At 36.0% G+C, this 22828-nt stretch overlaps 1 protein-coding gene across 1 annotated transcript in view; it reads right to left on the bottom strand.

Annotated features, from left to right (window-relative positions):
• Window positions 1-15115: 15115 nt before the first annotated feature.
• The window catches only part of LOC148865198 (putative voltage-gated potassium channel subunit beta), a 41697-nt gene continuing 33984 nt past the window's right edge, over window positions 15116-22828 (bottom strand). Inside the window, exons 3-4 of the mRNA XM_088979046.1 lie at window positions 21382-21546; window positions 15116-15554 (exon numbers count right to left, since the gene is read on the bottom strand). Coding sequence (XP_088835172.1) covers window positions 15441-15554; window positions 21382-21546 — 279 coding nt within the window. The 3' untranslated portion in view covers window positions 15116-15440. The remainder of the gene's footprint in view (window positions 15555-21381; window positions 21547-22828) is intronic.

Raw genomic sequence — 22828 nt, 5'->3', positions numbered from 1 at the left:
TTTCCATGTAGCAAATCAACTTGGATCTCAAAGGCTTAGTTTGGAAGGAGTACAAATGTAAATATGTAGAGTGCAAAACCTTATATTTTGTATTATTTTCTATGTATTTGCACTATACACATTGTATTTGTACTCTTTACAAACTGAGCAAAGAGAAGTTTCCAAATTTCTATCAGAGCCTCATCCCGAGAGAGAGAGAGAGAGAGAGAGAGAGAGAGAGAGAGAGAGAGAGAGTATTATTAGATGCATAATTCAATGTGAGAAGTACAAATGAGCCAAGAGAAGTTCAGCATCAGCGACTGCTCGAATGGATGTCCACATAGGTGCAGAACCTGTCTTGCGGTCATTCATGATTTGTAAGGATTCTGGATCGTGTGAATCTTCAAGGAAGTACTCTCTTGTTGTTTTCTTAGTACTGTAGTTAGGAAGTCGTTTATTTTCTTTCCTTTGTAGTTCTAGTATGCTCATTTCGGTGGTTTTCGATAATATATTCTTTTCTCCTAACAATTATCTGTTCTTTTACCTTGATTCTTCTTTTTGCTTTGCTTCTGTGTAGGTCTCTCTGGTTGAGTTGGGTTCCCCATGGGTGTTAAGGGTAACCCAAGGAAAAGAAAAAAGAGAAGGGAGTCTCTAAAATCAATCTACTCTGTGAATAGATACAGAGATTTTAATGGTGAGACTGCTCCCGTTGCTCAGAGCTCACACTTCAGTGTGAACATGCTAAAATGTGGTTTATCTGAGGCTAAGTCACAAGCCAAATTGTTAGAGCAAGAATCAGCTCGACCTCTGTCCAAACGTGAGAAAGCCAAAATGGGGCTCAAAGGGTTACCGTCCATCATTAAGAAAAGCCTTCAAAAAGGATTCTTCACCTCCCACATTACTGAGCATGTAAGTTTGAAGAGTACTGCTGGCAATAGGGTTGTTGATGGAGTACCAAAGCTGCCTGGCTGCCTTCCCGGTTTTTACGGTGGCCTTGGATTAGTTGTTTCAGGCTCTGATAGGGAGGAAGATAAGACTAACGTTAGCATTAAGAGTCAGGTGTGCAATTAATACATTGTCGACTATTTCCAGCTTGAGAAAAGAGCTTAAATCCGGATTGATCCAACCAGTCTGCTCCTTAATTTGTTTACTAGAATAGTTGCAGTAGATACGAATGTAGAAGAGAGAAAAGTAAAAAAAATAAAAGAATTCTTTGTATTGCTTGACCTGGCTGAGATGGTATAGTATATATACACAGAGCAAAAATAATAAAAGAAACTAAGAATAGAATAAGCAGTTGCCTATGTACAAAGATTGCTAATTAATTCTCTTTCTAATTTACCGGTTGCCAAATCTGTATGAGAGCCTTCATTAGTAACTGTTATTCTTGAAGGAGATCTTTCATTAGCAGCTGCTAAAGATCCTTTATTGGTAGCTGTTAAGTTGGACTGAGAGTCTCCATTGGTAACTGCTAGACTTGTGAAATTACCTTTTGGAGAGCTTTCCTTAATGCGCCCCCTCAAGCGAAACTGGGTTGGAAGCACATGAAGCTTGGACCAGAGAAAATCAAATCGAGTTGGAGCAAGAGCTTTGGTAAAGATGTCGGCCAGCTGCTGATCATTAGTAGAAATATATTGGGCGTCCAAATTTTTATGGAGAATATGATCACACAAAAAATGAAAGTCCACTTCGATATGGTTGGTACGAGCATGAAACACCGGATGCACTGCCAAATACGTGGCACCAATATTATCACAATAAAGAATAGGCAGAATAGATTGACGAATACCAAAATCCCATAGTAGAGACCGAAGCCATAGTAATTCGGTGGTGGTGTTAGCTAATGAGCAAAATTCGACTTCAGTGCTAGAACGGGCAATGGTGGATTGTTTCTTTGCACTCTAGGAGATTAAATGAGACCCAAGAAAAATACCATAGCTGCCAGGAGATTGGCGATCATTAGGGCAAATGGCCCAATCAGTATCTGAAAAAGCAACTAAATACCCAAGAGAATTAGATGCAAAAAATAGCCCATACCCAATTGTGCCTTTGAGATAACGCAAAATGCATTTCATTGCCGTCCCATGATCATTGGTCGGGTTCTGAAGGAATTAGCATGCCTTGTTCACCACAAATGCCATATATAGTCATGTGAGTGTAACATATTGTAGGGCCCCAACAATGCTACGATACTGAGTAGGATCAGGAAGCGGGTCTCCTTGAAATTTAGACAATCTTGACGTGGGAGCCATTGGCGTGGTCAAGTGTTTAGAGGCTGCCAGATTAGTTTTCTGTAGGAGGTCCAAAATGTAATGCCTCTGAGAAAGCAACATCCTAGTCTTGTCTTGATGAGCTTCTACTCCAAGAAAATAGTGTAGAAATTTGAGGTCCTTAAGAGAGAAACTCCGAGATAGATCCAAAACGAGTTGAGAAATATGAGTAGTAGAAGAACCAATAACAATATTATCATGAAGTTTGCTATAGAGTCGAGAGAACTTCTAAAGCAGTAGAAGAACTAGTAACAACAATATTATTTTTGGTATAAATGAAGAGAGAGGGATAACACTGAGAACTTCTGAAGCCAAGATCATGAAGTTTGCTATTGAGTCAAGAGAACCAAGCCCGAGGGGCTTCACGAAGACCATAGAGAGTTGTTTCATATAAATATTTTCTTGAATAAATCTATTCAAGAAGACATTGTGAACCTCTATCTGCTTAATGTCCCATCCTTGTGAGGTGGCCAAAGATAAAACTGTACTAATAGTGCCTAGCTTAACAATAGGACTGAAAGTGTTAGTGAAATCGACACTAGGAACTTGAGAGAAACCCTGAGATACTAGTCTGACTTTGTATCGTTCCATAGAACCATAAGGTTTTCTCTTAATTTTGTAAACCCACTTAAAGCCAACAACATTCATAGACGAATCATAAGGAACAAGCTGCCACGTACCATTCTGTATGAGAGCCTGAAATTCAAATGCCATAGCAGTGCGCCAGTGAACAGACTTGGACGCCTGAGAGTAGGAAGTTGGTTCCACATCACTCTGACTACCATCTGCAAGTAGTCTTTCATGTAAAGGATACCTTGTGGCAGTCTGCGCATGGTGGAAACTCATGGAACAAGTAGTCATAGAATGTGTCCGTACATTTGGAGCAGGAACAACAGGTGTGGCATCCAGAATCTCTTGAATCAACTGTGTTTTCTTACATGGCTGATCTGTCTGATTATCAACATGAGATAAAGATTCATTAGTATCAATTGAAGATGATCTTGCAGTTATACATTGTTCAAGAGATGGAGAGTCATCAGAAGAGATACCATTCTCTTGCGCACTAGTGATTTAAGGAACATGTAGTAGAGTGACTGGTGCTGAACTCAAAGGTTCAGAAGGATTCCTCTCTTGAGAGATTTCTATAAACTGTTTCTCATCAAAAACCACATGTCTTGCAATAATTTCTTGTGAAGTGGCTAAATTATAGCACTTGTACCCTTTACGAGAAGAACTATTTCCAATAAAAATGCATCTAACGGATCTATAGTTCATCTTGTGTTTGTTATATGGCCAAATAAAAGGATAGCAAAGACAACCAAAACTTCGTAATATAAAATAATCAGGTTTTTGACCAAACAACTTTTCATAAGGAGAGAGATTGCCAAGTATTGGAATAGGCCACCGGTTATTGAGGAACACTACAATTTCTGCTGCTTCAACCCAGAAGGATTTGGGGAGAGAGGAGGACGTCAGTAGAGAGAGAGAGAGAGAGAGAGAGAGAGAGAGTGGACTCAATAATATGCCAGTGTTTCCGTTCAGCATTTCCATTCTGCTCATGAGTATGAGGGCAGCTCACCCTGTGTGAAATTCCTTCACTATCCAAGAAGGGGGATAATTTTTGAAACTCTCCTTCCCAATCACTTTGGAACATCTTAATTTTAGTGGAAAATAGATTTTCAGCATGTCTCTTAAATTTACAAAAGCATCAAAAACATCTTATTTCCTTTCAAGAGGATAAATCAAAGAAAACTTTGAATCTGCATCCATAAACAAAACAAAGTACTTATAGCCTTTTGTATAGGGCAGGTCCCCACACATCTGAATAAATTAACTCTAGAGGCTGAAAGACATTACTAGAAGAAATTGACAAATTTAAACGATGTGCTTTGCCTAATTGGCAAACCTCACAAACAAAGTGATCATTCACATGTCTTGAATAAGGTAAACCAAATTTAGAAATTACTAATTTAACTACTTTCAAAGATGCATGTCCTAAACGATGATGCCAATCTTGGAAAGAGGCTCTTTATCCAACAAGTGCTTTGGCTGAATTTTCTCTGTCATCATTGTCTCCCGGGAGCTGATAAAATCCATCTCTACTAGGTCCTCTGAGTAAAATTCTCCCCATATGATCATTCAATAAACAGAAATATGGGTGAAATTCAAATACTAAATTATTGTCTCTTGTAAATTTGCTAACAGAGATCGAATTCTTTGTTAGGGCAGGAACATGATAAATATTTTTCAGATTAAACTGATAATGATCATAATTTAATGAAGAATAACCAATACTCTTAATTGTCAAACCTTCACCATTACCAACTTGCACTTGGTCCGTACCAAAAAATTCAGACTTGTTCTATAATTTATTAGCTGTTGAGCCATTGTAGAAAGACATACCACTATGAAACACATCCATAAGATCTAGAGAATTATTGTTATGTTCTCCTTGGTACGAGATGTCGTACTCTTTGTAGCACTTAAGTGCACCATGGCCAAGCTTGTTACATACTTGGCAAACAATTGTATTACCTCTACCTTGGCCTTGTCCTTGTCTAGACTAATTGCCATGCCCCCTGCCTCTGCCGCGACCATAGTTCCCTTTGTTATTCTGAAATTGAGCATTATTATTGCTATTCTTGCCATTACTATTGTTATTTGCAGCTACATTGGCATTGGGAGCTTCATTGGAAATATTATGCTGAACAAGCCAAGATTCATTGCTAAGCAGTAGACCAAGAACATCATTGATGCCTAACTAATCAACATCAGTTCTATTAGTAATAGTAGTGATAAGAAATTCATATTCGCATCCTAGTCCAGATAAAACGTAAAGAACAAGGTCTTCCTTAGCTACTGGTTCAGAAACAATAGACAAATTGTCTGCAATAGTTTTTGATTTCTGAAGATTCTGTAGCTGCCGCCTTAATTATAGCACCCTAGATCGTGAGTGAGAAGAGAACGATCTCTATAGGGCACTCCAGACTCCAGCTACAGTAGACATTCCAACAACTTGGGCTAATACGCCCTCTATCAGAGATGCAACAAGCCAACTTAAAACAAGTTGGTCTAATTGTACCCTGAAGAATAATTTGGGTTAAGAATTTTCTTACTACTACCATTGGGATCTGGAATTTCCTCTGGTGGTGAGATATGGTAGAAGTTGAGCCCTCCATAGAAGAAATTTTCTCCATTCAGCTTGATGGTGAGATATGGAGAAATGTTGGGAATGAAGTTCATGGCTACTGTAGTAGTCATGTTCTGAAGATCAGAGGAGTTGGAGCTCATGGCTTCAAACGAATCAACACTGTGAGATGTTGTATGCTCTGATACCAAGATAAGAATGTAGAAGAGAGAAAAGTAAAAAATAAAAGAATTCTTTGTATTGCTTGACCTATTGACCAGGCTGAGATGGGTGCAATATATATACACAAAGAATAAAAATAATAAAAGAAACTAAGAATAGAATAAGTAGTTGCCTATGTACAAAGATTGCTAATTAATTCTCTTTCTAATTTACTGGTTGCCAAATCTGTATGAGAGCCTTCATTAGTAACTGCTACTCTTGAAGGAGATTTTAAATTGGCAACTCCTAAAATCCTTTATTGGTAGCTGCTAAGCTGGACTGAGAGCCTCCATTGGTAACTACCAGATTTGTAGAATTCTTCCGGAGAGCTTTCCTTAATAGCAGTAATAAACTAATTAATTCAAACTCCAACTTATGGTCAAAATATGTATGCTACAAGGAACTAATAAGGAAATTGATGCAACAATTTTGAGTGTAAGCGGATACTGGTGGCCCATGCAGATTTCTGAATTTCACTGCAGATTTATGAACATTCAAAATGTCAAAAACCCCTATTCTATACACCAATGCCCGCCCGTGAATCGGCGTCAACTCCGAGTGGGCACCCACCCCAACTGTACTTTGGGCCTAAAAATTCTGACCCTGGGCTGAACATTCAAATTTCTAGAGACGTGAACCTTCAAATTTCTAGCTTAAGCTCTCCTCAAAATTTGTAAAAGGAGCCTTTGTCCCAGTAATGACAACCATTATGTAAAGTATGAAAAATACAAGTTAATTGAATGTAAGAATGAACACCACCTAGAGAGGTTCTCCAATTCTATAAAAAGACCACTGGGAAAGAAGTGGATACCGAGCCTTCTTCAATCCTTTTAGAGTCTAGAAAAATGAAGAGGAAACCCAGAAGTAGACATGAGATCGCTAAGACTAGCATGGCGAGAAAATCTCTTAATAGCTTGCTGCTGAAGGATCTTGAAAACTCGTCCAGTAGCGTTGCGTTGGGAGACTATAAGGAGGAGGATGCCGGAGTTGCTTGTCCGATCAATCTGGATGAGATTAAAAAGAAGAAAAAGGAGGATGATCATTGGGCCTTATCCCTGATTGCTAAAATGTTGGGTGATCTAGAGCCTCTCAAAGTCAGTGTTGAAAAAAAACGATGGAGTGGGGTCTGAAAGGCAAAACGGATATATGCTTCATTGGCAATGGCTATTTTCTTTTGTCTTGCTCTACAGATGAAGACTACAATTTAATTCTTAAGAAGGGCTCGTGGTTTATTAATGGGAAATACCTTGTCATCTCCAAATGGAGGAGTGGATTCAATCCCTTGAAGGAGGTTGATTTTTGGTTAGGTTGCTAGGCCTACCTCTCGAATGCTGGTCCAAAGACGACCTATAGGTTATATTACAAGATATTGGCCTGGTCATCAAGCTTGACTCCAACACGGGAGATTTCCATAGAGATATGTATCCTTAGGTTTGTGTGAGAGTTAACCTCAACAAATCCCTGTAACTTCTAGAGGACAGGAACACAAGTTCAAAGTGTTCTATGAAAACATCTTCGACTTGTGCTTGAACTGTGGGTGAAGGGGTCACAAAGCTCCCTCCTACCTAAATGTCCTAAAACAAAAGGATTTGGATGGGTGGAAGGTGGTTCATTGTCGGTGACATGGTGCTGCTATGAATTTGTCTAGGCTGAAGAACATGGGAGAAGATCTGAATAAAGGAAGGCCTTGTTTAATAAACAAGGGAATTGGGCTCAATCTAAGGTGCAAAGGCTGGACAGTGCCAGGAAGGGGGCTCGATCCAGATTCATTAGTCCTGGACTTATGACCATTGAACCAATTCAAGCTATAAAGACGAATTTGAAGTGGATTCCAAAAGTCAATTCAGATGGGAACATTGGTAAAGTTCTTGGTTCCTCTGTGGAGGGAGGATCTCTATCCTTACATGAATTTAACAATGAAGATGAAGAGTTTGAAGGTGATGATGCGGATGGAGAGGAAAATGTGGAGGAAGGCTGTATTGAACAAGAATGTCAAGAAGAACTCCGAGCTGGTAACAACAGTAATATGCACTCAAATCTTAATGAGAACAAAAGTGAGCTAGCTTCAAGGCTTTACAATAGAACATGGGTCCAAACAACAAAATGGGGAACAATGAAGATCCTGATTTGGAATGTTAAAAGGGCAGGTATATAGGCTCCGGTTGAGATGCCAAGTGTTTGACTCTCTAAACGGCACCACCTTGGCATATGTTTTTTAATGGAAACTAGAGTAGGATTGGATTGCGAAGAGAAAATTTTTAAATCTTTTCCGTTTGTTGAATCTATTGGTTTCTCTGGAGGGCTTTGGATTATATGGAATAGGAGTCAATGCTTGATCGTGCTTAGTGCATTATGGGAGATTTTAATGCATTAAGGAATAGTGAAAATAAATGGAGTGGAAGGGCTGTAATGGCTGGTCAGACCAATGATTTTAATGAAATCATATATCATAGCAACCTTATTGAGATGGACATGAAAGGTCTTCAATATACTTGGAGAAATCACAATGTTAGAGAGAGAATTGATTAGGTGTTTTCAAATGATTTGTGGAGAAGAGAACACCCAAATCTATGCTTACAAACCTTCCATTTTTAGCTTCGGACCACTCTCTTATTCTCCTTCAAACTGAATAAGAAAATAAAAGTGGCCCTAGACCATTTCGGTTTGAAGCCATGTGGTCATGTGACTCAAGTTTAAATGATTATTCAAAAGGCTTAGAGTATGGAATTTGTCAGTTCCAAAGCTACTTAATTTATTAAAAAGAGGAATATTCAGGATTTAAAACCTTGGAATAAGAATAAAAGTGGCAACATTTTTAAATTAAAAGAAAATATTCTTAACCAACTGGGAGAGGTGCAACAAAAGATATTTTTTTATTTGTCCAATACTACCTTGCTGAATTTAGAAACAACCCTTCAAAGACATCTTAATTCTATTTTGGAAAAGGAGGAGATCTATAGGGCTCAAAAAGCAAGAGTTGATTGGATCAAATGAGTGACAAAAATAATAGCTTATTCCACACATCCACTACTATTAGAAGAAACAAAAACAGAATTGTTATTAGAAATAACGAAGGAGAGTATATTTGTGCTCAAAAAGAAATTGCAGGTTTTTTAAGTGAAAATTTTACAGAAAGATTTAAGTCAAAAAACAAGGATGAGCAGAACTCATCTATCATTGGTAGGGGTGAGAAAGAAAGATCGAAAAAACTGAAGCAAACCAAAAAACCGATAGAAATCAAACAAAAAATTTGGTTAATCAAACCGGTCAGTTCAGCTTCAGTTTGGTATTTTTAAAGAACCGAAGGTACTAATTTAGTTTCGGTTAACTAAAATAGAAAACGGGTAGTTAACCAAACCGACCGGTATACATATATTTCTATAATTTTATATATTTTTATGTTTATTGTAAATATTTTTATATATATTTTATATTATATATATATATATATTATAAATTAATAAATATGCATTATATAAATATATATTTATAACATATAATATATAATTTATTATTTAAAATATAATATTTTATATACTTTTTAATTTTTTATAATATATATTGTAAAAACAAAAAACTGAAAAACCGATGAACCGAACCACTGGTTAACCGATTGGCTTTGGTTTGGTTTCGGTTACCGAGAGTACTGGTTCAGTTTCAAAAGTAGGCCCGAACTGTGAGCACCCCTAATCATTAGAGAGGTCACTGATGAAGAAATTCGAGAAACTGTGTTTTCTATGAAAGATATGAAAGCCCTTGGATGATTTAAATGTGTTAATATTCAAAAAATTTTGGCCAATCATTGGTAGCTTTGTTTTCAGTGTGGTTAAGGCTTTTCTCTACTCAGGGAAGATGAATAAAATTCTCAACAAAACTTTCATCACCCTAATTCCTAAGAATGCTAATCCGGAATCAACTAATGATTACAGGCCCATCAATTTGTGCAATATTATTTACAAAACATCTTTAAAATTCTTGTTAACAAAATCAAACCTTTGCTTGATGAAATTATTTCTCCTTTCCAAAGTGCCTTTATACCAAAAGGGCAAATCTCTGATAATGCTCTAATTGGTCATACCTAGACCTGTTCATGGGCCGGGCCAGGCCGGGTTCAGGCTGGGCTTTCACTTGTCATTAAGGGAAATATGCTAGGCCCGAGCCCGAGCCCGGCCCGACCAACAGGCTTATAACTTGGGCCCGAGCCCGGTCCTGATAAAAAGCCCAAAGCCCGAGCCTGAGCCCGAAGCCCGACCTAATAAAAACAAAAAAAAACAATTTTCCCTATTAAAATTAGAATTAAAAATTCATATAGTTTTTTTCCCTATTTAAATGAACAATGGGCCTACAAGATGGTTTTTCCCCTTTCTTTTATATTTCAAAACACAATTTTACATTCTTAAATAAAAAAAGTTATTCAAATGGACATAATCACATTACTCACTTTAAGTCTAATATTAGGTCGGGCCGGGCTATTTTGACAAAACCCGAGCCTGGCTCGAATTTATTGCAGGCCGGGCTTTTTGGCCCGAATTTAATCCCGCGGGCCTATAACCACGTTCAAGCCTATCCGGGGGCAGGGCCGGCCTGACCCGGCCCATGAACAGGTCTAGTCATACCATGAGAAAAAAAGAAGGGCATGACTGGAATCATGTCTTGTAAAATTGATATGGAGAAGGCTAACAATAGGCTGGAATGGGAGTTCATTGAGAAGATTCTTAGGAAGTTTGGATTCCATAACAAGTGGGTCGATTGGGTGATGGAGTGTATTAGGTTTGTTTCTTACCACATCTTAGTCAATGGTGCTCCCACGAGAGAGATCGCCCTACTAGGGGGATTAGACAAGGTGATCCCCTTTCTCCTTATATTTTTGTCCTATGTGAGGCCCTTACTAAGTCACTTGATGAGAGAGGCCACAATCCCAGGTAGCCCAATTGGCTATAGAGCTTCTAGACATGGCTATCCATTCCAGTCCTTCAATTTGCAAATGATTATATGATCTTTGCAAATGCATATATTCCAGCTTGCCTCACTATAAAAAATACTGTCCAATTTTGTTAAGGCTTCGGGTCAAGCTCCAAATTTTGCTAAATGGAGTATTTTATTTTCAAAAACATTCATCCTAGGCTAAGGAAAATCATGGCAAAAATGCTAAGAATTCCATTCGAGACAAATAATTATCCTTATTTGGGTGCTCCGCTTTTTAATAATAAATATGGAAGGGATACTTTCAAATTTCTTAAAGATTAGTCTTTGGTAAGCTAGCGGGGTGGAAGAGTAATTCTCTTTCCTTAGCTGGTAAAATCATCCTTATAACATGATTCCTCACTATATTATGAGATCATTTAAGATCCCTAAGGGTGTTCTCCAAGAATTGGATAGGAAACAAAGGGATATATTGTGGGACAATAATAAGGAGAAAAAGCCTCATTCACTTAGTTAACTGGAATCGGGTTTGTATCCCGATTGGGGTGGAAAATTTTGAATGATAAGGAAAATTTGTGGAAAGAAAAGTCTTGGGCTTGGAGGGGTATCTCTCCAATAGAGAGTTGCTTGAGAGAGGGACTGGTTGGGTTATAGGTAACGGAAAGTCTACAAAGTTTTGGAGTGATAGGTGGGCAGATGAGAAACCATTGTACAATCTAGTAGATAATGGCTCGATTAACAACCTAAATCTTCGGGTGAGTGAGGTCATTAAACCAGAAAGGAAAATCTTGAAGGATGATTTGGTTAAAAGTTTAGTCCCTAATACGACTAAGGAGAAAATTATTTCCCTCTTTATTCCATTGATCCCTTGGGAGGATATGTTAATCTGGGGCCCCAACCCGAGTGGGCAATTCTCTATTAAAACAGCCTATAATGAGGCTTTCTAAATGAATAGCAATCCAACTAGGACATCGAATGTGATAAAGAAAATCTGGAGCATGAAAATTCCCCCTAAAATAAAAGTTTTTTATGTATCTTCTCCTGAACCCGGGTGGGCAATTCTACCTAGCATATTCAACCTGGCTAAAATCTGAAGCCGGAATTCAGCCATGTCAAGGGTGTCCTGTTCATTCTTATTATTACAATAGTTGAATAAGAATGCATTGTTGTGTACTGAATTATAGGTTTAGTGACTCGTTTAGTCATTTCTTTAAGCAATTTTCAATTTTAATGCCCTCCTTCAATCATATCTTCTTACATTTCTAATGCCTTTAATAGCTATTAAAATAGGCAAAATATGCCAAAAAATATGGGTTCTAAATCAGATTTTTCATTTCTTTAATATAATTTTGAGGGGCAGTTTAATCTTGAGGGCCTTCTATTGGCAGGATTAATCCCAAGTTGTATGCTGTGTTTTTAAAACTGGACCAGACCGGATAGTCAGACCGGAAAACCCGAGAACTGGTCATGTAACTGGTTCTATTTCACCCTAAAATTGTTTTTTTTTTTTGCCAAAAATCATTGATTTGGTCAGTGACCCATTGACCCAGGCAGTCGAACCATCAAACTGTCGACCTGAACAATATTTTTTGGCCATTTTTTTATTTTTTTAAGTTAGAACGGGTCATCCGTGTGAACCAGACGGTTGAATCGTTTAACCTAGAAACCAGTCCCAGAATGATTCCCTGTTTGGTCCGGTTTTAAAAACCTTGGCTGTATGTACAAATATAATGCGAGAGACAGGTTAGTTTGTCCTCTGGCTATGAAGTAGTATATATTGAACAAAATTCCTAATTCTCAAAGACACCCAATTTTATCATCCTTTACATGTCTTCTGTTAATTTTAACAAATGATAAATACACACAATTTGAGTTAGTGCCTACTTGACTAATGTTTCCACATTCAGTTTTTCTACACAGATTCCTAAAAAAATACATAGATTCACATTTAGATTTTGCTACAGAGGGTGAGGTTTGTTAGTGGAGTTGTAACTCGGATCTGAGTCACCTAGTCAAAACTCGCTCTTGTTGCCTTGCTTGATTTGTAAATCATAACCCAACTAAAGCCAATAAGTTTTACTGAGTATTGAGAAAGGATGAACTCTATTAAAAGAGAAAAAAATAGAGGAGAAAGTTTTATGAATATGGTGAGAAGAGGGGGAAACAAAAGACCCAAGAGAGGAAGAATGATAAAGCAAAATAGGTGTCATAGGCCAGCCTTTAATTTAAGGGCATTTTTGTCCAGAAAAGACTAAAATATCTCCCACTCGCTATTTTTGCTATTAGTTTCAAAACGTAACCCAAACTGCTAAATGACCAAACTTGGTCATTTTTTGTGCAAAAAGCCCAATGATATAAAGTTTTTAGATTTTTCTTCTCAATTTGTTGTCTATTTTATTAAGTGTTTTGTTAATTTTTTATTATTTTTTTCAAATCTTCTGTCATTTTTACTGAGCAAAAAGCAAAAAAGAACAGGCCCATGGGCCGGATCGGCCCAGGACCACTATGGCTTGGGCCTTGGGCTGTGCTGGACTCCCCTCTTGGGGGATTCATACCAAACAGGCACGACCTGCCAAGTAAGGGTGTCAATGGACCGGCTTTGGATTAGACCCCGTCCAGTCGAAAATCAATTTAGACGGATTGGATGGACCAACAAGACATTGGACTGGACCAATCTAGTCCAAAATATTTATTAGATTGGATTGAACCTGGTCTGTCCATAATAAATTTATATTGGATTGGGTTAGATTAAGCCAATATCTGGTCCATTGATAAAAGATAAGAATATAGGTGTCAATGATCCAAAATATTCATTGGACTGGATTGGACCTGATCCATTGATAATGGACTCATTGGACTGGATTGGATCAGACCAAATCCAGTCCAATTGACACCACTACTGCCAAAATCCCATGTGCTGGCACAACACGGCCCACTACGCTACATTGTGAGCACCCCGCATATCCACATTACACTCTAAACAAAATAATGCTCTCCTCAGGAATTTGGATAGCATCACATAATAAAAATCCTCAACCGTTGGCTGAAAATTGAAATGTGTGAATAGTGTCACTAGCTTTTGGAATTTTCATTGGACAACAAATACCCCTCGCTAAAGTTTAAATTAGAAAACAATCAAAGACAAATTTGTTATTTTACATCTTTATTTAGTACTACTTATTTGACAAAAAGACACAAAATTACTTCTTTTGTTCAATAATTGAAAAACAAACTATAACAAAAGTGTCATTTTACATTTTTCCTTTAATTCTTATTTATACCATTATTAAAAGTGTGAACAATAGTGTGAAACTTTTGTTTAACTAAATTACCCTAGTTTTTTAATTTGGTCATTGTCTAATTTTGTGGACAGAAATATAATTTGAAAAACCACTTTTATCCTCATTCAAACCCCTCTCATATTCAAAGTATTAACTCCCATTAACATTCATTGAATCCTTTACATGACTAGGATACCCATATTTTTTAATTTGACCACTCTCTAATTGTGAGGGCACAAAATGTAATTTTAGCTACTACGTTTCTCCTCATTTAATTCTCTTTCATTAAGTCTTATCTTAGGTATTAACTCCTATTCTTTTATTGAATACCATATTTAAGATATTATTGTCACCAAATACCAAAAAAAAAATCTATCAATTAGATCAATATCCAATACTTTTAACAATATAAAATACATATATATTTTTTAAATATACCCAAAATGGAACCACTTTTCCATCATGGGAGCAAGTAAGCAATTCAACCATTTTAGTCAAATGTGCTAATCCATAATGCCATAATAAAATAAAAACTTTTAAAATATAAATAAATAACAAATATAGATGTTAGAATGAAATATAAATTTAAAAGCAATCCAAAAATAAAAATTATTTTTTGATGGTGGATTAACAATTCAACCTTTTGAATCAAATTTGTCAACACTTGATATCATAATTAAATAAAAATGGAAAAATATAAAAACACAAAAATAAAATTTGTGTTTTTATATTAATCATATTAAAGAAAAATAATTGTGATAATTAAAAATTGCTTTATTGATGTTGGAAATAAAATATGAAATTTAAAATCAACATGAAAATGAAATTGTTTTCCTAATGGCAGGTCAATAATTCAACCTTTCGGGTCATGTGTCAATTATTGATTTCATAATTATATAATAAAAATACAAAAGATAAAAATACAAAAAACATGAAGAGAATATAAACTCTGTAAAAAACATTTGGAGACATCCCTAAAATTTTATATTAATCATATTAAAAAACTATACAAAAATAAAAATTTATTAATGATATAAATAAAACACAAAATTCAATACCAACCTAAAAGTGAACTTCTTTTCTTGTTTGGTGGTGGATCAATTCAACATTTCAGGTCAAATGTGTCAACTAGTGAAGTTATAATTAAATATTAAAATTTTAAAAAGATAAAAACACAAAAATATACAAAAAAAATATATAAACTATGTAGAAAACATTTGAACATGTCTCTATATTAATGAACCACAATAAGTGTGACAAATAAGAATAATTTTTATAGATTTATAGACAGAGATATAAAAAAAAAAAAAAACTTGTAGAAAATTTTGAAACGTATTATATACTATCATCATCACATGGTTGAAAGAATATGACATGGTAAAATCTCCTCTATAGTGAATCCTGATATGTCATTTGTCACAAACCATGGTTGAAAGATTCCCAAGTAAGACTCGGTACAGTTCTTCCTCCTGAAGAGAGGACTAATGACACAGACTTGAATAACCAAAATTCCCAAACACAACACAATCAACAGAAGCACCACTCCACCACTCCAATTCTCATTCTCGGCAATTTGGAACCTTTGTGGCTTGGACATACTGGCCAAGTATGCAAAGTGGCTGGTCCATGTCCTTACCTTCACCTGTATGATTCTTGACGCTTTGGCTTAGTTTGAACAACCGCCTCAATTTTTTCCATGACTTCAGGTGTCAGCAATGGAATCACATCAATAGCTTTCATGTTTTCTTGAATCTGCATTTAGTAATGAAGTACAACTTTCAACAAATAGAAAATGTTGATCAAGGATCATAGTATCAACAATAGAGTATAGAGTCAATGCATTAAATCTACCATTAAAGATTTACTAAGAACTATCAAATGTATTAGAGACAAACTATCTACAAAATTGATGAAGACTACCATTGCACATTTCTTTAGATAATAAACATATTCTAGAAGTTTATCCCTACCACCATTGATTCCATACCAGAATTGAATCTTTGTGACAGCAAAAGCTTCACAAAGATGTGCTCAGCCATGGATGTAGAGAAATATATTGTATTTAGTTGTGTTTGGTTTTTCTTTCAGCGTGTTGGAGGTTATAGGGGTATACTTGTAATGCTGATGAACTATGGGTATTTTACATGTTTTTTTTTTGGTATTTGGTGATACACCTGAATCCCCTATAGGGGCTGTGTGAATAGTGCAGGACCATTCCAATAACACCCCTCTCCCAAAATTGATGGTTGTGGGAATTGAATCCATGTCTCTACTGGAACACACCAGCGTACCAACTGAGCCACCACTCAATTGGTGGTATTTTACTTATTTAAGCCATTGGTTGTGTTGGGTCAGGGTTGAGATGTCTACATGAAAAAGTTTGTTTATTGTATCTTCTAACTATAACAAATTTGACCTTACTAGCAAATGTGCATATCTTTTGCACACAGTAATATTATATGATAATGATGATAGTAATACTTTTATGTATAACGATAATTCTTATCTATCATACAGATTTTGGTTTAATATGATGCATATATAATAATAGAGATGTGACAAAATGTTTACTACAAAATTTCCATAGTTTTTTCAATTGAGTTTTTATCTTTTTTAATTTTTATTATTTAATTATGACATCAAAGATTGACACATTTAACCTGAAAGTTTAAATTGCCAACCCGCCACCAAACAGGAAAGAAATTTCATTTTTTTTTGTTGGTTTTAAATTTTATATTTCATTTCCATCATCAATAAAAATAATTCTTATTTATCACAATTATTTTTATTTAATACAAATAATATAAAATATTATAGACATGCCCAAATTTTCTACATTTTTTAAAATTTTTGTAATTCTTTATTTTAAAAAATTAATTATTTAATTATGAAATTGTTAATTGACCCATTTGACCCAAATGGTTGAATTGCTTACCTGCCATCTGGATGGAAGATTAGTTTCATTTTTAGATCAGTTTTAGAAAATTATGGGTTTCATATGGTTAAAAGTATCAGATATAAATTTAATTAATAGAATTTATTGGTGAGAAGAAAAACTTAAGCATAGGATTTAATGAGAGTAAATGTGAGTTAATACCTTAAATATAAGATTTAATGAAAGAGAAATGAATGAGGTGAGAAGTTCAAATTATATTTTATGACCATTAATAAAAAATTACATTTTCTGCCATCACAATCAAAGAGGTACCAAATTCAAAAATATGGGTGTTTTAACCAAGAAGGAAAGTTCCACAATCTCATTTGTAATGTTAATAGTAGTATAGATAGATATAGATTATCTTGCTCTCAATTGTTTATTGTAGAAGGGCAAAATACAAAACTGAGAAAAAACAGTTGAGCCTTGTAGACAAAGTTATCTAAATGGTTTTTTTCTTTTCTTTTTTTTGAGAAAAAAAAAGTTACCTAAATTGCTAGTTTCCAGTTCAACTTGAAAACTAGTTCAGTTCAAACCAATGCACAAATCGGCTTGTGGCAAGTTGCAAGGGACAAACTAACCTAGGCCCTATTTGGCACGTCTTTTCATGTGGTCTATTGACTACTTACAAGCCTGGTAGACCGCGATCTAGTCTTTTCCCGTTTGATTTGCAGTAGATCTAGCCGCCAAAAGCCGATGCGTCGAAAAGACGCAAGAAGACCAAAACGGGTGATTTTCGAGAAGCTCTAAATGGGGCTTTTGTATTTTTTTCTATTCGTCTTCATGCAAAAAGACACACCTTAACCAAACGGGCTTCAGGCTACTCAGATCTTAATACAAAAGCTCAATGCGTATTTTGACTATCAGAGCTACTAGAAGATCTTCCCAAAAAGACTTGCCAAACGGCCCCCTAGTAAACAGGCTACTTTAGGTGAGGAAATTGCAAATTTAAATGTTATCAAAATACAAGTCAAAAACCTAAAAGAGCCATGCTACAATGAAGGTGCCCTTATCATAGCTACAATTTAAGGAATTTAAGTGGCCATGTCCCCCATGTATAGACAGGATTTTAATCTACTAGTACCTTTCCCTCCTTTAGATAAGGACCACCTTCCATATCAGACATTTATAATTTGGATCTTCCGTACTGACTTTACCAGTAACCCAGTATCTGAGATGGTCACTCAGCTATCTATCTATCTATCTATCTATCTATCTATCTATCTATCTATCTATATATATATATATATATATAATTTTAGCCAACTGATCTGTGGTTGTTTTTTTTGGATTTCTACTAGTACCTTTCCCTCCTTTAGATAATTTGGATCTTCCAGTCGTACTGACTTTACCAATAACCCACATAACTGCAGGCTCCCTGTGGTAAGGTCATTGCAGTGGACCTCACATGAACCCTGCTCTGTCCCCACCCCTTAATCCCTCTGTATTGTGTAATACGTAAGAAGAATTGTTTTGTTAAGGATTCATGTAGCCGTCCCCATATGGTTGGAATAAGGCTTGGATGATGATGATGATGACTGGTTTTGGTGTTAGTATTGATTACCATGGGACCTAGAAAAAAGTGGGTCTATATCTTCTTGACTAGATGCATGGAAGTTCAAGAGGGCACCTAATTGCTGTTATGATGAGAGGACCCTCATTGTATCCTTGACTCAACGAAACCTAAAAAGTAGGAAACTGCAAAGAAATTTCCTTGATTTTCTCCTAAAACTGCTCTAGTTCTGAATTACAAGTCCTACTTTTCCCTACTCACCAATACCAGCCCCTCGGCCTTAACCCATTCCCAGCCCTATTTCGCCAAGAGAAAAAGGGAAAAGGATTGGGGGGGGTGTTCTTGGAAAGTTTTCAGCAATCATAAAACCAGATTAAATACCCTCAAGAATATTCTTGTGTTTATATTCATCATACATAACATACGAGAACATTGGCACTTTAATGGATAAAAACAGTCACATAGAACTAGTCTCTGTTTTTCACCATCATGAATTAAACAAGACCAAGAATCAATATTAACAATTACTAGCAGCAAAGATAGCATTGATTGAAAGATTGTGGGGCATGTAATCTGGTTAATGAGAGAAGAAAATCAGTTGAAGAGACAATGAAACTGGGAAAAACAAAAAGATAAGAATAAAGGAACTCCAAGTTTACGGGTGAGATCAGAGATGGCCTAGAAATGGAATTTGGTAACCCAGCTATAGGCTCATAGATGGCAAATAAGAGACAGAAATTTCAATCCAACATACATGTGGAGGATCAAACCCTAACAAGATGTATAAATGGTAACATTTTTTCTTTTGCTATTTTTGCTATAAATCTGGCAACTGTAACATTAAAATTCAAGCATTTGATTGGCACGTTATAGTTGTGGGTTATTATTGAAGAGAAAACTCTCAACAGATACCAAAAAATTTTATCCTTAAAGATTTATCAAAAAAAACTGCACCCTTGGAGATAAAGAATGATGCCAACAGACACATTGTTTGTCAATGAAATTACCCATACTTTGGCTGGTGATATCTCAGGACTGTTATTTGATAATGAAATCAAAAGTGGCTTGATCATGTTGAAGAAGAAAGAGGAAGGGAAGTGGCAAGGGGAAGGTGAATGTGGAAGATAGAAGTGGATAAATATAAACTACCCCAGTTTATTAAATTGTACATGGCACAAATTAATGCAATAAGAAGAAAATTGCTGCTAATGTTGTCATAGAGTTCTATTATACATGTATACTCTAACCTATAAAAAAAAGAGCTTTATTATACTCTACAATTTAAAATGATATGATTAAAGAAAGTTTATCAGAGATACAGGACTTCATTTGTGGGAAAAATGTGGCTTTTATCACACATCAATTTAGTATTCAAATATCCTTAGTTCTCTGAAATTAAATAACCACATTTCAATATTAGTATCCTAGACAATACATAGTTGTCCTAACCAATGCCTCTCCCCAGATTGTACTAACTTGAAGTGTTTAAAATATCTGGCTCATCTTCAGGTCATTTCCCTTGCCTGAGACATGGATGAAAATAGGTTTTTCCTTGTATCATTTTAACAAAAGGTTATTATTGAAAGTGTACAATTGCTCATTTTTCCAGAATAAATTAAACAATAGGAATCAAAAGCTGAATAAAGTTCTATGTAAAGACAAAGAGTTGATAATGTCATCTACAAAGGTAAAATTGGTAGGTCTCAGCACGATTATATGCATAGGGCATGCAAAGACCTTGGAGATGGTCCCAGTGACTCTGTAACAAGAGGACCATTCCAAGTGAGACCATGAATATAACAATACACCCTTCTTCAAGCTATAACACAAAAATTTGACAAGATGAAAATGAGAGAAATATGCATAAAAAATGTCAAGTCTTCCTAGTGATGAAGACTAAACCAAGAATACCTCAAGCTTTAGGCACAAAAAAATTACATAACAAGAAAACATGCAACATGCACTATAGAGTATTGATGGCGAATTTATGACCAGCCATTACAACTTAATACTCCTAGGCTCAACTAAAATGTTGGCTGATCATCCGAATGACACTTCCACCCCAGTTTCTAAAGCTTAAGCCTTGATATTATGATGACAAATGGCCCAAGGGTCATTCTTCCAAATCCTCACCACTACTCTCCATCAAAATCCAAGCTAGTCATCGACCTGAGCCCCATACTACTATAAGTATTTTCTTTTATCATGTCTACCGAGGTTATGGAACCTAAATATACCACACCAATATCAGAATAGTCCCCCGGGAGAAAAGAGGAAAAAGAAAAACAAAGAAACATAATAGTTCACCTTTCCACAAAACCCAAATATCATGTTTCCAGAGCCCAAATCACATCTACAAAGTTAGAGATGAAATGTGCCAGGTTCTTGAGTTGTTTCCTCTTATTTCTTAGTGGAGAAAGGAAGGGGGAAATAGAGATAAACAACATGATAAACTCAAGGGACCCTGCTCGAGGAGGAATATATTAAACTAAATTTAGATGGAAGTAGTGTGGAAATCCTGATACATCAGGAATGAGAGGGGTCTTTAGAGACAAGGAAGGTAACATCATTGCATTATTCTCTGGTCTGATTGGTATGGGGAACTCTACAAGAGCTGAGCTGCAAGTATTCCAGGGTCTACAACAGGCTAAAGAAATGGATTTGTACAACTTGATTATTGAATATGATTCCAAGGCTGTAACTGGGTGGCTGAAAAAGATGAAAAAGCAGTGTGGATCTATAGAAATGAACTAAGACAGATCAAATGTTTGGTACAAAACAGAAATATAAAGCTCATCTTGGTGCCTAGACATGCAAATGGTTTGGCCGATAGTTTGGCAAAGCCAGGGGTCTCTAGAAGTCCGCTGTATTGGGCCTGTTTATAATACGTTTATTGTTTCTCCTTTTATCCATTTCTTAATGGGGCTGGGTAGTAATTGCTACCCTACCCACGGGCTGTTTTGTATTGTTACATTTTCTCTGAATTTCTAATAAAATCTCTTTCAGTTACTCATCAAAAGGAAAAAAAAAAAACATGATAAACTCATTGGGAGGTTGAGGTAAGCATAAGAAACATAAAACTCAGAAATAAGACTAATGAAAAAATATAAAAAAGATGGTGTCAAACTTACTTGGGACTCCTTTGTAGCACCGGTAATAACTGAGGAGACATTAGGATTAGATGCACACCAAGCAATTGCGAGTTGAGCTAGAGGCACATGGAGTTCATCTGCAATGGGTTTTAACCCATTAACTTTCCTCAGCACATCATCAACCAGTGATCTGTTAGCAAGGTTCTACCCAAAAAACAAAACAAATTATAATTATAATTTGGAGATCTGTAAACACCACCACTTTAAGAGTTTGAAACCTAAGCACATACATGATTACGAATCAAGAAAACATGCATATCCTGACAGGTTGAGATACCATTTTCCCATTACCCATGTACAAGAATAGATATCAATATAGTAGGTATGCAGGTATCTAATTGATCTGGGACAAGATAGACTTAAATAAAAAATATAGAAAATTTATCAAAAAAAATAACAAACACAAATTTCAGACAATAGGCAAGCTATATGAAAAATCCACCATGATTCAGGAGAACCCAAATAAACACCACAAGTAACTGAGTTCAAAATAAAGAAACTGTATCCAATTTGAAGATTCAATTGATTGTATAGCCACTTAGGTTGCTACCTCATAACAAAAAAATTAGACTATGTTCATTTTTTGTCAGGGTTGACAAATAGGCCATGATAACAAGCACAGAAAACTCCAATTTCAACACCAATGTTCTTTTTTAATACTAAAAGAAAATTCATATTAAACTAGTATGAAACTGCACAGCCAGGGTGCAAGAGGATAAGAAATCCTCTCCATACATGGAGAAGAACCATAGACATTTACATAGTTCCACTCCCAGTTTCTTATGTTTTTCTTGTTTATAATCATTAGTTAGTGTTATTGGGCCATTAGTTGGTGTTACTGGGCCCAAGGCCCATTAGTTTACGTTGTCTTTTTGGGACTGTTTTATGAGTGGGGCAGCCAAATCATTATTGTCTTTTCCCCATCTCTTCTTCTCTTCTCACCAAGAACTCATTCTTTCTTTCCTTTTTTTCACTGTTATCAAATCAAATTACTGTTTTCTTTTTTTCTACTTGGTATAAGAGCCACTTCTGGGATTTTTTGAGTCTTTCATCATGCAGCCCAAGATCAGCCGACTGCATGGTGTGTTAGAGAGATGATTGAAGACTTCAAAAGTGCCAAGTCTTGGATTTTTTTGGTGGATCTAGAACCCTGTGTCAGATCTTGGGTTGATCATTGAAATCAAGAACAACTGGAGGAGGAAGAGTCCTGATTGCAGTAGGACTCTTTATTTTTGACCTAGGAAGGGCGCTCAGGATTTTTTAGACTTCTAGGTGTTTTCTGAAGGGACAGTTCAAGTTTTGGAGTTTTTTGAGGTCGCTGGAGGGAGTGGCAGCTTTTTATCCTGTTTCTACTGGCTCCACAGAGACAAGAATCTTTCTAGGTGAAGGCTTTTGGGTACTAGGTTGAGGCCTCTAAAGGGAATTG

The sequence above is a fragment of the Nelumbo lutea genome, chromosome 3, assembly GCF_056320005.1.
Source record: "Nelumbo lutea isolate HS-2025 chromosome 3, American lotus-T2T, whole genome shotgun sequence".
In the NCBI taxonomy this organism is placed as follows: Eukaryota; Viridiplantae; Streptophyta; class Magnoliopsida; order Proteales; family Nelumbonaceae; genus Nelumbo; species Nelumbo lutea.
Note: the sequence above shows the minus strand (reverse complement) of the source record. Positions and strands in the feature narration are given on the sequence as shown.